Source organism: Lissotriton helveticus, chromosome 11 (assembly GCF_964261635.1).
Source record: "Lissotriton helveticus chromosome 11, aLisHel1.1, whole genome shotgun sequence".
NCBI classification, from domain to species: Eukaryota; Metazoa; Chordata; class Amphibia; order Caudata; family Salamandridae; genus Lissotriton; species Lissotriton helveticus.
Genome location: NC_136072.1, coordinates 554,329,741 through 554,344,723, shown reverse-complemented (window position 1 = coordinate 554,344,723; position 14,983 = coordinate 554,329,741). Strand labels below are relative to the sequence as shown.

General features: G+C 48.0%; 1 protein-coding gene across 4 annotated transcripts in view; it reads left to right on the top strand.

Annotated features, from left to right (window-relative positions):
• Positions 1-14,983, top strand: part of NSD3 (nuclear receptor binding SET domain protein 3) — a 1,711,795-nt gene that overhangs the window by 285,647 nt on the left and 1,411,165 nt on the right. For all 4 annotated transcript variants that reach the window (XM_078666314.1, XM_078666313.1, XM_078666315.1 and 1 more), the window contains exon 4: positions 3,689-3,843. In XM_078666314.1, the coding sequence (XP_078522440.1) occupies positions 3,689-3,843 (155 nt within the window). The remainder of the gene's footprint in view (positions 1-3,688; positions 3,844-14,983) is intronic.

Sequence of the window (14,983 nt, the reverse complement as noted above, 5' to 3'; positions counted from 1 at the left end):
CATGGTACCTGGCCATTCCCCACATCAGAACACTGATTACTATTTTAAAGAGAATGTACGGTCGGTCAGTCAAGTCCCAATAGAATATATGGTAAGCATACAAGGCTTTGTCCCTTGCGGCCGGACATTGGAAGTAAAAGAAGGCGAAGATAGAGGCAATTGAACGGAAAATACTGACCCTGGAGAGGTCCCCCGCCTACTTGCTCTAGGAAGATACCCAACATTCACTTTGCTGAAGAGACAGGAGTATAAGAATTTAGCAGTTGAGACAGCTAATACTAAACTCCGATCAATACAACATAAAGTCTACGAGCGGGGAGATAAAACGGGCAAGTTACTTGCCTGGTTAGACCAGAGTGAAAAGGCAGGGACATGGGTTATGACCATAAGAGACCCGCAAGATATTGCGTAGGCCTTTGCAGACCACTATGCGCAGCTCTACTCCCCCGAGGCGTCCCACACAATGGAGGAGTCATTAGACCTAATACAAGATGTCCGGATCCCAGTTCTCCCGCAGGTGGACAGGGAACAGCTTGGGGAGGTAAGGCCATGGGACCAAATGGCATCCCAATAGAACTCCTTAAATTATCTGCCAGAAAGGTAGCTCCCCACCTCTTAAACATGTTTGAGGAAAATAAAGGAGTAAGAGAACTGCCTGAAGATCAGCAATTGGCGTCTAGTGGACTTCCAAAAATCTGGCAAGCCAGCGGAGGAGTGCTCTTCGTATATATCCATTTCCCTCATGAATGTAGAGGCAAAAAGTTTCGCCAAGGTACTCGCTCAACGATTGATCCCAGTAATGGTGAAGCTCATGCGTACGGACTAGTCCGGATTAATGCGGGTCGCAACACCGCCTTCCACCTGAGGCAGCTACATGCAGTTTTAGGCTGAAGGTGCACCATGCAAGAGGACAAGGCATTACTATCGTTGGGCACCCGCATGGCCTTCGAAACGATCGAGTGGCCACATGTGTTTGCGGTCCTAGAACACATGGATTTGGGGGAAATTCTTTTGTCGTGGCTCCATTTGTTATAAAAAAAATAAAAATAAAAAAAAGTCAATGGCTTACTGAGAAACCTGGCTATGCCAGGCTTGTTTCGGCTGTTGACAATAACATTTTGTTGTGGAGAAAAGTCAGTGGCTTCGAACATGTTTGGCTGTAACTAAGTTTGCTAAATTCCATGTAAACTGAAACATGATTTGCCATCATTTTTGGTTCCTTTCTTTCGTAGGGTTAGCGATTCTTCATGATCATGGTATTTTGCCCTTTTATATGCAGCTCATATAATATGATTAGGACAATCCCTTTCAATTATTTTTGTTACAGTTTTAGGGAGTGTAAATCCTAATCGCTTTAAAAAGTACAGTTCGGCCTTAGACACTGAAATTTTCCAAATGGTAGATAACATTTTGAAACTTCGGAATGAGTGCTATTAAATTGCAACAATGAATTGCTGATGTTTTACTAATGTGTATATGTAGTGTACCATGATTATTCTTAATTAGCACATCTAAAAACTATATTTCTGTTTCATCATAGTGGAACGTAAATTTTAAATTCTTATCTCATTGCTTTATGGAATGCGCAGTTCCTTGGAAGCAATGCTTAAAAGATACCCTCCTTCTGACACCCCTGACCCTGTTTTATATTTTACTATTGTAACAACGTGGCCAAATTGGGGGACGGGTGTGAAATAAGGGTGGGTACTGCAGGGAAAGAAAGAGGTTAGACAACAATTCTTAGTTCGACTTTCACAAAGACTTGTTTTCACGATTCACATAAGATGCTGGTTGTTTCCACTAAGAGACCAAATTCCACAATTACAGTTCCTTTTGGTGAATAACCCAGAGCTCATGATAATCCTGAATCAAAAGCTTTAATAGTTCTTTTCAAGGCTTAGTGCGAGTTTCCAGAACAAGTATGTATTTCCTAAAACACATCACTCTTGATGGGAGCTAGGAATTAGTTCCTAATGTGTCACTGATACTATGGTTGGTTGATTTCTCTTCACCAACCTTCTAGTGATGGCCTAAACATACCCGCTAACTCGCCACCTTACTGGAGTACTGTTTTTCCCAATTGACCAGAGGAATTCCTGCTCAGGCAAAGCGATACCTCATCCGAGTGTCTGAAGAAAGTCAGCAGTGACTGAAAAAGACATCCTGAAACTGAAAAAAGTTTAGTCATGGTTATCTCTACTAATGAAAGGATAAATTCCACTGATTTTCAACCCAATCTAACTTTTGTTTGACTACTCGTAAGGTATTCTATTGGGGACTATTTGTGAATTAAGACTCCTTATCTAGAGTCACTAGGTTCCCCTCACACAATCAAAGTAAACACCTTCGGATAAATTAATGAAAGGTCTGGTATCTTTTAGATATGTGGGTATCTCTACAACGACCAGACATAAGAAATACATTCATATAATGTGTTAGTGGTTTCCATTTGATATTGATTTCCTGAAAGTATTGTTCAGTGTGCAGAATTCAACAAATCTTTATCAATTTTTGCAACTATAGATAAGAAGGATTGGTGGTGTATGTTTATTTAGAAAAAGAAACTCCTCATTTGAAATCCATTTTTTTTGCAATTCCCATTTCTGTGATGTTTGCAATCAAATTGCAATTAATCTTTTTCTCAAACGGTGTACTGCTGTTAAATCTACAAAGAATTGAGAATACAATTCATATAATCCTGTGTATTTACCAGCACTATACTGCCTCGTTTCATCGTGTAGCATGGTTAAGTGAGATTTGTTTTTGTTTAAAGATTATTTGAGGTACTCCTGTTATTACTATTATATGGCAATCCCTTATCATCTTTTTGCCTACATTTCTCTTGTGTGACTCAATAATAATAGTACGCTCCATGCTAATGATGGGACTTATGTGAAAATGTCTGCATGTTTGTTTTTTAACCATTTTAAGATGTGGTGCTCTGTTCTACCACTAGGTGAAACATAGTCTTCAGTTCAAAATAGGAAAGAGACTTTTATACATTCACAGTCAGCCCTTTACCTCTCAACTATCCAGATTTGAGACTCGCTTGTAATTAATAATCTGAAACTGGTATCCTGGGATAGACTCAATGCTTGTTATTATTAAAGGAAATTCCTTTATACTACTTTACCAGAGCAAAGCAGGGATGTTTAAAATGTGTAAATCTATTTGAGATAGCAACTCAAGGGAGGTTATATAGCCTTTTAAAATTCTCCTTTCTTTAGAAATAATTTGCATTCATGTTCTCACGTTGTCTTACTACCTTTTTCATTCCTTAAGTGCAGACTTGAAAATGTATGAATTTCCCAGCTTTAGATAATTCTCAATTTTAAAATGCTCCACTTGCATTGCTGGTTTGTCCAATAAATGACCATAATTTCTTTTCACTTTCTATAATCCCTTTTCTTTTTTGTGAGCACATTTTTTCAAATGTTGCAATTTCCTGGAAACCGTTCAAATGTGAGCAAAACTTTGATGTGGTGTTCAGTGTTGCTGCTAACCTAGCTATAAGACTTGTCATTGCTTTAAAATTTCCGAAAGTAGATTAGGATAAATGTTTCTGATAATCTGTATAATAAAACACAGCAGTATGAGATCATAAGTAGTTGTCCTATAAAAGAAACCATTTTCATAGGAAACCTAAAGTTAGGCCTGAAACATCTCAGCAATCTGATTTCAATTCCAGGTGCTCGTGAATACCATGTACAATTCTTCAGCAATGAGCCTGAACGGGCGTGGATCCATGAGAAAAGGATAAGAGAATATGGTGGCTATAAGCAGTATGAACAGTTACTTGCTGAGGCTTCGAAGCAATCATGCAACCAGTCAGAAAAAGAAAAGGTATTCATTAATTGTTCTGAGCTATGAATAAAGATACAGAGCAGTCTTAATGTCTTGTTGGCATGAGGCAGCACATGCAGCCTCTTTATGAATTTTGATAAGCCATAAGTTTTAGGTTTTATCTTCCTAATGCTACTGTTTGTGAATTAGCCAATGTTTAAATCCATGACTGTTTCAGGTGATGAATATGCTGTTTAATGTAGTTCTTACATTTTAGTTCAGATATTTGATTAATTTCTTTTCACCTTCAGATGGTATTCGGTAATTTTTTTTAATATAATTTTTTTTATTAGAAATGAAGCACAGATTCATCAGTACAATATCACAGTAAAGTTCGATTTACGAACGCCACATTGCCACATCGTACATAAATCACAATCATGTGAGAATTTGGAGGTTTTACCGTCACAATGTCCTCTCGTTACCATATCTTCTGACAGAAAGGTCCAGATCCTCCCATAAGTGCTGTGCAATATTCATAGATGATAAACAATTAACAATTTGTCAGATCCCTGCTTCGATTTTCCCTCATCTCCATATCCAACGTTGGAGAGGTACAAATGTCCCCTCTGTATGTGTTCCACCCACCCTACTTCCTATCCCACTTCTTAGGACAGCCCCGTTGTTGTAAACCTCTTTTTCTGCAATCATGCATCGATCCATTTCCGCCACCCACCCCACCGTTAATGGCTGTGTGTTGGATCGCCAGTGTATTGCTATTGTACGCTTCACCAGTAAGTATCCCAGTGCCACCCATTGTTGCTCTAAATCTGTCAAGTCGGTGGCCTCCCAAATATTCAGAATCCCCATTCGCGGTGTAGCTGAAGGGGTTTACTCAGTGTGTCTCATTTTATTAGTGACACCATCCCACAGAGGACGTATGACTGGACATTCCCATAGGACGTGATAAAAGGTACTGTCTTTGCCGCATCCTTTAAGGCATAACGCATCTTTTCGGTTTCCTATTTTGGCCATAAGTACCCCGGAGGGGTGAATTATTGCAGTTTCCCTTGGGGGCATTAGTGCAGTTTACCAGTCTTCGTCATCTAAGGGCCCCAGGTCTGTTTGCCAGCGTTCACAAAGAGCTTGGAAAGAGTAAGGCAAATTATTACAAAGTTTGCGATATGTACAGGAGACAGCCCACTTCAAGAGTGGTTCGGAGAGCAGGCGGTCCTCCAAGGAGGAGGATTTGGGCAAGGAGGACAAGTCCGGATCGCATGTGAGAAGGGCGTGTCTGATCTGTAGGTATCGGAAAAGCTCATCTGTTGCTAGATCATTTTTGGTCTGTAGGTCTTTAAATGTGAGGAACTTTACCGATCAGGTCCCCCATGTTGCCCATGCCAATGGTGTCCCATTTATCGAGCTCTACATGATTGCAAAGCAATCCCAACCTGAGAAGACCACAGCGGTGTAGCTTTTGTGAACTTGTCTGCCCATCCCAGGCACCTAGTAGCCTTGTGCCAGATGGCAACCGTCTGTGACATAGGTCCCAGATAGTGACCTTTTTGGACCGTACTGTAAAGAGCACCCAGATAGCCCTTCCGCCCTGTTTGGTATTGTTTTAGGTGGAATACCGAGTTCGACGGAGAACCATGAATCCAGTAGTTGACAGTCACCAATTGCGAGGCCCAGTAGTAGAGGCGTAGGTCTGAAAGGGCAATCCCTCCGTCGTACCACCCCTTTCTTAACTTCCGAAAGGCGAGGCGCTCTGCCATCCCATAATATTGTAGAGAGTTCTCCTTTAATAGCGGTAAAATATGTGCCAGTGAGTGGGAATGGGCATCTTTGAAGTATGTACAAGAATCTGGGAAGTGGTAACATTTTAAACAAGGCTGCCCTCCCTAAGAGAGATAAGGGCAGCGACCTCTAGTGTTTGACGTCTTTCTGCAAGCATTTGAGGGGGCCTTGTGGATTGCGATCATAGAACCGTATAGCCGCAGGATTGTACGGGCGGGGGGGGCCATGTAAAACATATAATACAGATTTGGACCAATTGATGGTATATCCTGCATATATGCCAAAATTGGTAATAAAGTTAAACTATTAATAGAAGCTCGAGGGGAAGCCAAGTATATTAAGATATCATCAGCATATAATGATATTTTGTCCTCCTTATCTTCGCTCCATCTTAGTCCCCTTATCGAGACATCTCACCACTGTATCCAGTGTGCTAAGGGCTCCAAGGTTAATGCAAAGAGAAGGGGGGACATGGGGCATCCCTGCCTGGTCCCTTTCTGTAAAGCAAATACACGTGATGTTTGATTGTTAACACAGACTTGACACAATAGATCGATGTAGAGTAGTGCCACCCAGTGTCGGAATTGCGGACCGAAACTGAATCTTGTCTACTTCAAAGAGGTATGGCCATTCTATTGAATCGAACGCCATTGTGGGGTCTAATGATAGTATAACCGCGTCTTCTGGCAGGTATGGCTGTCTACCTAGGACGTTATGGACCCGTCGGATATTTAAGGCTGTATTTCGGCCTGGTACAAACCCCGATTTGGTCTTCGTAGACCAGGGATGGCAGAACCGCAATTAGCTAGTACCTAAATTTCTGAACTGCTTAGGGAGATGGGCCTATATGAGCTACAGCAAGTGGCTGGTTTACCGGGTTTCCTTATGACGACAGTCGAGGATAGCCTTTGGTCTAAGGGAAGAGCTCATTTTTCTAGGCTTTCGTCGTACATATTTTTGAGGTGAGGAGCCACTTTAATGGCCATCCCCTTGAGGAACTCAATCGGAATACCATTGGGCCCCATTGCCTTCCCGGAGTTGATGGCAAAGATGGCCTTGCAGATCTCTTCCGCAGTAAGGTCTGCGTCTATGGCATCCCTATCCTCCTCTCAGAGGGTGGGAAGGTTCATTTCTCCCAATAACTGGCGGGAGTCGGCAGAGGAGGTGGTGGTCTTGGAGGTATAGACTCCTTCCAGGTGGTCCGCAAATATTCTGCTACTGCACGGGGGTCCACTACTCGCCTTCCGTCCTCAAGCAAAATATCGGGGAACCATCATGTCTCCTGATCTCTCCTTTCCAGCCATGCTAACATTTTTACAGCTCTTTCCCCGACTTCCTAGCTTCGATTGCGTGTGTGAAGTAGTCGTGCCTGTATTTTTTTGCGCGCTATAGCCTTATATTCTAGCTGTTTATTGCTGAGTTTTTGGGCTTTGGTCTCATTGGGAGGGATAGTGTGCTCCGTTTCTAAGAGGAGCAGGTCACTTTCCAATTGAGTCAGTTGTTAATTTTGTTTACGGATATATCCAATCTTTCGTGCCGGAGCTCGCCCCTCAATCACTGCCTTGTAAGCCTCTCAAATAGTATTTGCTGAATCAACGGATCCAACGTTTTCAGTGAAATAATGTTCTGTCTGCTCAGCAAGGTCCTCTTTGATGTCGGGGATAGTAAGAATCCAGGGCTTGATAAATATGGGGCCTTGGGTACTCTGTTGGTGAAAGGTAAGGTCAGCCCTGAGGGGAGAGTGGTCCTGGATACCTCTTGGGAGCCCCTGGGGATGTTGGAAATGGCCTATATCTGTGAGGGATGTGAAGAAATAATCAATCAGGGACTGACTTTTATGTGCATTGGAATAATGTGTGAAGTGAGCTTTCCCAGGATTTAATAACTGCCAAATGTCCACAATACCCATAGCCTGGGAGAAGTCAGCCAGGTATGTACTACGTCGGGGGGATGGTTTTAGGGGTTGTCTGTAGATTGTTTCGTCCATAATCATGTTAAAGTCTCCTCCCAGTATGAGAGTGCCAGGTGGGAGATCTATCAATATCTTGCCCAGGTCCTGCAATGCAGTTTTCCCCAGAGCCAGAGGAAGATATGCCGATATTATATTCAGCGATTCACCCTCCCACTGTGCCTCTAAAACCGCAAATCTACCTTGTGAGTCTCTCCATATACGTGTAGGAGTAAGGGCTACATTTCTCTGAATGAGAATACCCGTGCCCCGGGATCCTGATGTGAACCCAGCGTGTGCCACAAGCTTGTATCCCCACCTGTGGAGCGCTTTGGTATTCGGTAATTGGATTTGGAAGTGTGCAAGGTGTTGCGGGAAGCCAAGTCTGCCACGCTAATTATTTGAGTTCCAGAGCAGTCCCCAAGGATCTTTGAACTTCAGGGACTTGTAGTTAAGATAGTCTGACAGTGACTTAAATTTGTGACACCAAATGCATCTCTGGATTGGGTGTGTAATTGTCTTCCTCTTGAACATGACTGTGTTTCCCACACACTTCCTTTGAAAACCCAGGGAAAGAAATATGGTGCATTTTAAGCCAGTGAGAGGTCTCTTCAGTTTACAAACACCAAAGAGGGATCTAGTTTTTAAAACACTTTTGTGGCATTGAACAGGGCCACAGCTGATATAATGTTGACCATTAAAATGCATCAAATTTCCCATATCACTCTGAGGCATTGTTAGGGTAGAGAATACTTGAACATCCCTTGAAAAAAGATAGCCATCTGAGTGAATATTGATACAGTGTTAGTGTCTTTGTATTGAAACATATATTCATTTGGGCAACCTCTGCCTCAGAGCATGTTTCTGTGGATTCAATTTACCAGCAAATGTCCACACCTCTGTAGAGATACCTGTGTAGTCCTGTCTCAATCATTGGCTAGGAAGGGAAGAATCTTCCTAGTAATACCATAATGCCACACATCAAGCAGTACAGCGGTTATATCTCCAACAGTGCAGTGTCTGCATTCAGAAAATTAATCCTGTAAATTGTTTGGGGAATTAATTTATGTATTAAGGCATTAATATAGTTCAAGACTCAGCTTAGCTAGAATTGACGCAAATATAGCACTGAGTAGTGCAACAAATTCTAGAGCTCACAGGTCAAAGGGCCTCCTGCAACCCTGTCGGGGCTGTGTTAATTCCCCTAGATATTGACATGGGTGCCGATTTTCCTTGATTGCTTTAGGGCCAATCGCACCCTTTTAAAATGTGTTTCTATTCTATTTTTAAATTAATCAACAAACCGCAAGTCAGCAATGTACGATGTCATCTGAACATATATAACCAAGAGCAAGGGCGCACAAGTATACAGGTCATCTGCACCCATTATCCCTTCCTCTTGAGCTTTCACTCTCCAGTGTCTTAACATTTGTCAGCATGTGCATTCACAAGCAGAAAAGTTCAAAATGATGCCCACATGTTATGTGGTGGGAGCTTTCCTGTAGAAGTATATCTGTAATTGGGCGTTGCAGTACACTAGATCTGTCAGCTATTGGTTGTGAGGTGGATGTTGACCATGACCCCAAAGTTTAGCTACCAATCTTTTGGCTAACAATAACGCTAAAGCGTTAAATTGCCATTCTGTGTGTGACATCAATGTGACCCAGCCCAAAAGCTCAATCCATGGCGTTAATTCAACAGGGCAAACACAAGGAGATGATGAACGGAGCGCTGATGCTTTTCAGACACTCGCCCCCGTCACGGATCTGGGTTGAATTCATTATCATTCTTTAGCTCACTAGACCACCTCAGTTCAGACCCAGCTATATGCAAATCAGTCTTGACCCTGTCCCTCATGGGAACAGTCCAGCCCAAACTACCATACCAGATCTTCCCTGAACCGGAAAGAAGCATCCTGGGACCGGTTTCTGGGTAACACTTCATCAGCCAGTCTAGCTTGAATCCAGTGTCAAAGTGAGCAAGAGACCCATGTCTGGGCATACCCTACCAACTTAGGGCGAATTAAACAAACACACGTATATGATGGATGGAGCGCTGAAACTTTTCAGACACTCACCCCCAGTACCCAGATCTGGGTTAAATCCATCATCATTCTTCAGCTCACTTCGCCACCTCAGTTCAGACCCAGCTATTTGGAAATCCGTCTTGACCCAGTGCCTCATGGGAACAGTCCAGCCCGAACTGCCAAGCCAGGTCTTCCCTGAACCGCAAACAAGCATCCTGGGACCGGTTTCTGAGTAACACCCTTTATTAGCCAGGCTGGTTTGAATCCAGTGACAAAGTGAGTAAGGGACCCACGTCTGGGCATCCCCTGCCAACTTAGGGCAAACAAAGCAAACACATAGCTATGCCTGAACTGGGGTGGCGAAGTGAGGTAAAGAACAATGATGGATTCAACCCAGATCTGTGACTGGGGGTGAGTGTACAAAGTTGTGATCTGCCGGCAAACCCCATTTGTGCAGTGTCAGTGGAGTGTAATATATGCTCATGTATATCTGTAATCAATTGCTGGGTATATGCTTTACGGTCTGGGAGAAGCAGTATTCCCATGTGTTATCTACTTGGGGTGCTCCTAGGTCCCTCTCTTACCCGCTCTTACAAAAGCAGTCCGGTTCTTGAGGAAGGTCGTTAGTGGTCTCCTTACTAATCAGCCGGATTCTGAGATAAAGGAAGATTGCAATTGGGGTGAACTCACATTGCCTTATAAATGTTTCTAAGGTAATGAATACTTACATCTGAAAGAGACACGTTAGTGATAGATTCCTTACCTTAGAATATCCCCAGGCGTCAGACTGGATCCGGAAACTTTTGCGTAGCAATACCCCTGCGCGTCGGTAGGCGTCGTCCGCGGCTCCGCGTCCATCGTCGGCGTCGTTCGCGCCGGAATGACGTCGCCGGAGTACTTAGACGCCACCCTCGCGCGCTGATGTCAGTTCTTTTTTCCGCACCAGCTAGCGCAGATCCGGAGAAGCTCTACCCCTTAGTCACTTTTTGACTAAACGTTTTTGATCTTTTGATCTGTTTTTCTCAAGTCGCTACGACTCCTACGGTGCCGGTAGGGATGCCCGGGTTCAAACCCTGTTCCAAGTGTGGCCGCATGATGTCGGTCACCGACCCTCATCGCCAGTGTCTTCAGTGTCTAGGCCTCGACCACGACGACCGAACCTGCTCCGACTGCCGGGCCATGACGTCTAAGGCTAGGCGGGAGCGGTCCCGCAAGTGGCTCGAGCTCCGGCAGTCGGCCCCGTGCCGTTCGAGGTCCCGGTCCCACAGGAGGTCGAGGGACCGGTCGCGGGGTCGGAGCCCTCGTAGCTCCGGGAGTCGGCATCGGTCTTCAGGATCCAGGTCCTCATGTAAGAGGCATGAGAGGTCGGAAAGGCATCATCGTTGATCCGACCCACCCCAACGCTCGCGCGATGCGGCCGGGGGTTCGGGTGACACCACCCACGCGGCTCCGACGGAGTCGCGGGCGTCGCCACCTGCCCCATACCCTCCAGTCCCTGGGCACGGTGCGACGCTAGAGGAGGTCGAGCGGTAACTCATGGCCATGAGGTCTCTCCTTCCTCCGCCGGGCTCCGTGGCGCCTTCGGGCCCAGCGGTCTCGGCTGGGGGGCCTAGCGGGTCGGGTGCTTCGGCTCCAACGCCGTCGGGTGCTTCGGCCCCGGCGCCGCCGGCGACTTCGGTCCTGGCGCCGCAGGCCCCCACTGGATCCGGTTCCGGGTCGTCGCCGGACGACCTCTCTGGTGCCAGCCCTTGGGGTGTCGCCCCCGGCACCGCCTACGGGCGACGCCGTCCCCAATCCTACCCTTGATTCGGTTCGGGCGCCGGGGCGCCGCCGCTGGGAGCCGCTCTTGACGTCGTATGGAGATTTTTATTTCCACGAACCGGCCCCATCCGTTGAACCTGAATTTCAGGTGATGGGTGACGAGGGTGATTGGGAGGGGTCTGTGGACCCTCTGGCACAGGAGTGCCAGTCCCAACAGGACTAGACATATGAGCTTGGTGCTGCCAGTGGCCTGGACACTTCGCCAGACACTGGTTTTGTCTCCCCTCCAACTGTGGCTACGGAGCAGGGGGCTGCCTACAGTGTAGTGTTGATGCTGGCGGCCAGGGCATTGGGCCTAAAGCTCCCCGTCGCGGCCGTGAGGACTAACCTCCTCACTGAGGTCCTTAAACCGCAGGCAAGCTCCACTGAGCCTCTGCTGCCGTTTAATGAGGCCTTGTGTGACGTTCTTTTGGGCACTTGATCCAAGCCCGCTACAGGTCAGCCTGTAGATAGGAACGTGGCCAGACGCTACCGCCCGGCTCTGGGCGACCCTTGCTTCTTGTCCACCCACCCCACCACCGAGAGCCTTTGTATCCAGGCCTCCACTTCCCAGACCGCATTCCCGACGGCTCCGCCTGATCGGGAATCCAAGAGTTACGAACAATTCGGGAAGAAGGTGTTCTCGTCCCTGAGTTTGGGACTGCGGTCAGTCAATACCGCATGCCTCTTGGGCCGCTACACCCACACTGTGGGACACGGTCGCGGACGTGGTGCCACAATGTCCGGAGGAGGCCCGGACTAAACTCGCCCAAGCCCTTGTGGAGGGTCGAGATGCGGCACGCTATTCTATCCGGTGTGGGCTGGATACCACAGACTCACTGGGCAGAGCGATGGCAACGACGGTGGCGGTTCGACGCCACGCCTGGTTGAGGACCGCCAACTTTTCGGCTGATGTCCAGGCCACCCTTCTGGACATGCCGTTTGATGGCTGTCGCCTCTTTGGCGACAAGGCAGACCATGCGCTTGAGAGTTTTAAGGACTCCAGGGCCACGGCCAAGTCCTTGGGCCTCTCGGCCCCACGCCAGCAAACGGGTGCCTTTCGCTCCTTTCGTGGCCACACCTCCCCCTGCAGCATCCGCCTCAAAACCCTCCTAGTCCGTGCTTTCAGGCCCATGTGACGCCAGTGGGGGGCAGGGTTCGCCATCACCACTTCCACTGGCGCACTGTCACGTCGGACATGTGGGTGCTGCAAATCGTCCGAATGGGCTACTCCCTCCCCTTCAAGACGACCCCTCCAGCCATGCCACCGCAATACCACCGCATATCGGGGGATCACTTGCAACTTCTGCAAGAGGAATTTACGACCCTCTTGGCCAAGGGGGCCATCGAGCGCGTTCCTGGGCCTGAAGTAGGGTGTGGTTGTTACTCCCACTACTTTCTGGTACCCAAGAAGGGCAAAGGGGGCCTACGCCCTATCTTGGACCTACGGAACGTCAACGGCTTCCTCCGGAAGTAGAAGTTCAAGATGTTGACATTGGCTCAGGTCTTAGCTGTCCTAGACCCTGGAGACTGGATGGTAGCGTTGGACTTGCAGGACGCTTATTTTCACATCCCTTTCCTGGCGGCCCACCAGCGTTACCTGCGGTTCACGGTAGGCCACGAGCACTTTTAGTTTACCGTGCTCCCCTTCGGCCTTACCAGCGCCCCACGGGTGTTCACGAAAGTGATGGCGGTGGTCGCCGCTCATCTGCGCAGATTAAGGGTTTCAGTCTTCCCCTATCTCGACGATTGGTTGTTGAAGGCGGGCTCGCCCCAAACAGTCGTCAGCCACCTCCAGACTACGGCCGACCTCCTGCACCTGCTGGGGTTCTCCATCAATGTGCCGAAGTCACACCTGTGTCCCTCTCAGAAGCTCCTCTTCATCGGAGCGGTTCTAGACTCGGCGCAGTTTCGGGTTTATCCTCCCGAACAGCGGGTTCGGGATATTCAGGCTCTGATTCCGATCTTTCAGCCTTTATCCCGAGTCTCGGTCAGGTTGACGCTGTGGCTTCTGGGGTTGATGGCCTCCTGCATCCTTCTGGTGCATCACGCCCGGTGGCGGATGCGGGCTCTGCAGTGGGACCTGAAGTTTCAGTGGGCCCAGCATCAGGGCAACTTGTCCGACCATGTCTTGATCTCGGAGGGCACTGCAAGACAGTTGCAGTGGTGGCTCACGGACCGCGAATGGGTCAGCGGCAGATCCCTCTCCCTACCCCAACCGGAGCACTAGTTGTGACGGACGCGTCCCTCTAGGGCTGGGGGGGGGGCCAAATGGGAGAGGCGGAGATCAGAGGCCTCTGGTCTCCGGCGGAGTACCAGCTCCACATCAACCTTCTGGAGCTGCGGGCGATCCGTCCTGCACTGAAGGCATTCCTCCCCTCTGTCCGGGGGAGTGTAGTGCAGGTGTTCACGGACAACACCACCGCCATGTGGTACTGCAACAAACAGGGCGGTGTGGGGTCGTGGACCCTATGCCAGGAGGCTCTGCGCCTCTGGCAGTGGCTGGAACAATCGGGCGTGACCCTGGTGGTTCAACACCTGGCAGGTTCTCTGAACGCCAGGGCGGACGAACTCAGTCGTCGGTGAATGATGGATCACGTATGGCGTCTGAACTCGGACGTGGCGCAAGGTCTCTTTCAGCAGTGGGGAGAGCCTTGGTTAGATCTATTTGCCACAGAAGAGAACGCGCAATGTCTTCAGTTCTGCGCGTTGGAATTTCCAAGGCGGCACTCGCTCGGAGACGCTTTTCGTCAACAGTGGAGTTGCGGTCTGTTGTACGACTTTCCGCCTATATCACTTCTGCACAGAGTGCTGAAGAAGATCAGGCGCGACCGGGCCCAGGTTATCTTTGTGGCTCTGGACTGGGCACGAAGATATTGGTATCCAGAGCTACTCAGCATGTCTGTCGATCCCCCGATTCGTCTGCCTCTTCTGGAGGACCTTCTGTCGCAGCAGCAGGGGACGGTCCTCCACCCGAACCTGCCCAGTCTCCACCTACAAGCTTGGAGATTGAGCGGCGACAGTTGAGGGCATTTGACTTGCCTCCCGAAGTCTGTAATGTCATTCTGGCAGTCAGGAGTCCCTCCACAAAGTCGGTATACGCCTGCAGGTGGAACAGATTTGTGGCATGGTGCACAGCAAAGGCTGTGGATCCTCTCAATGCCCCTCTTTCTGAGGTTCTCCTCTTCCTTCTTTCTCTTGCCCGGCAGGGCTCTGCTCTGGGCACTATCAAGGGCTACCTTTCTGCCCTTTCCGCCTTCTTAAGGCTACCTGATCAGCCATCTTTGTTCAAGTCCCCAATTGTAAATAGGTTTTTGAAGGGCATCACACACGTTTCCTCCTGTTCCATTTGTGATGCCTCAGTGGGACTTGAACCTTGTCCTTACTTATCTGATGTGCGCTCCCTTTGAGCCACTTCATAACTGCCCTCTCCGTCTTCTTACTCTAAAGACCGCTTTCCTGGTTGCCATCACCTCTGCCAGGAGAGTGAGTGAGCTCCAGGCTCTTTCTTCCAAACCTCCTTTCCTTTCTGTCCATCCAGACAAGGTTGTGTTGCGGACAAGACCCTCTTTCCTGCCCAAGGTAGTCACAGCCTTCCACATCGGGCAGTCCATCACCTTGCCCACCTT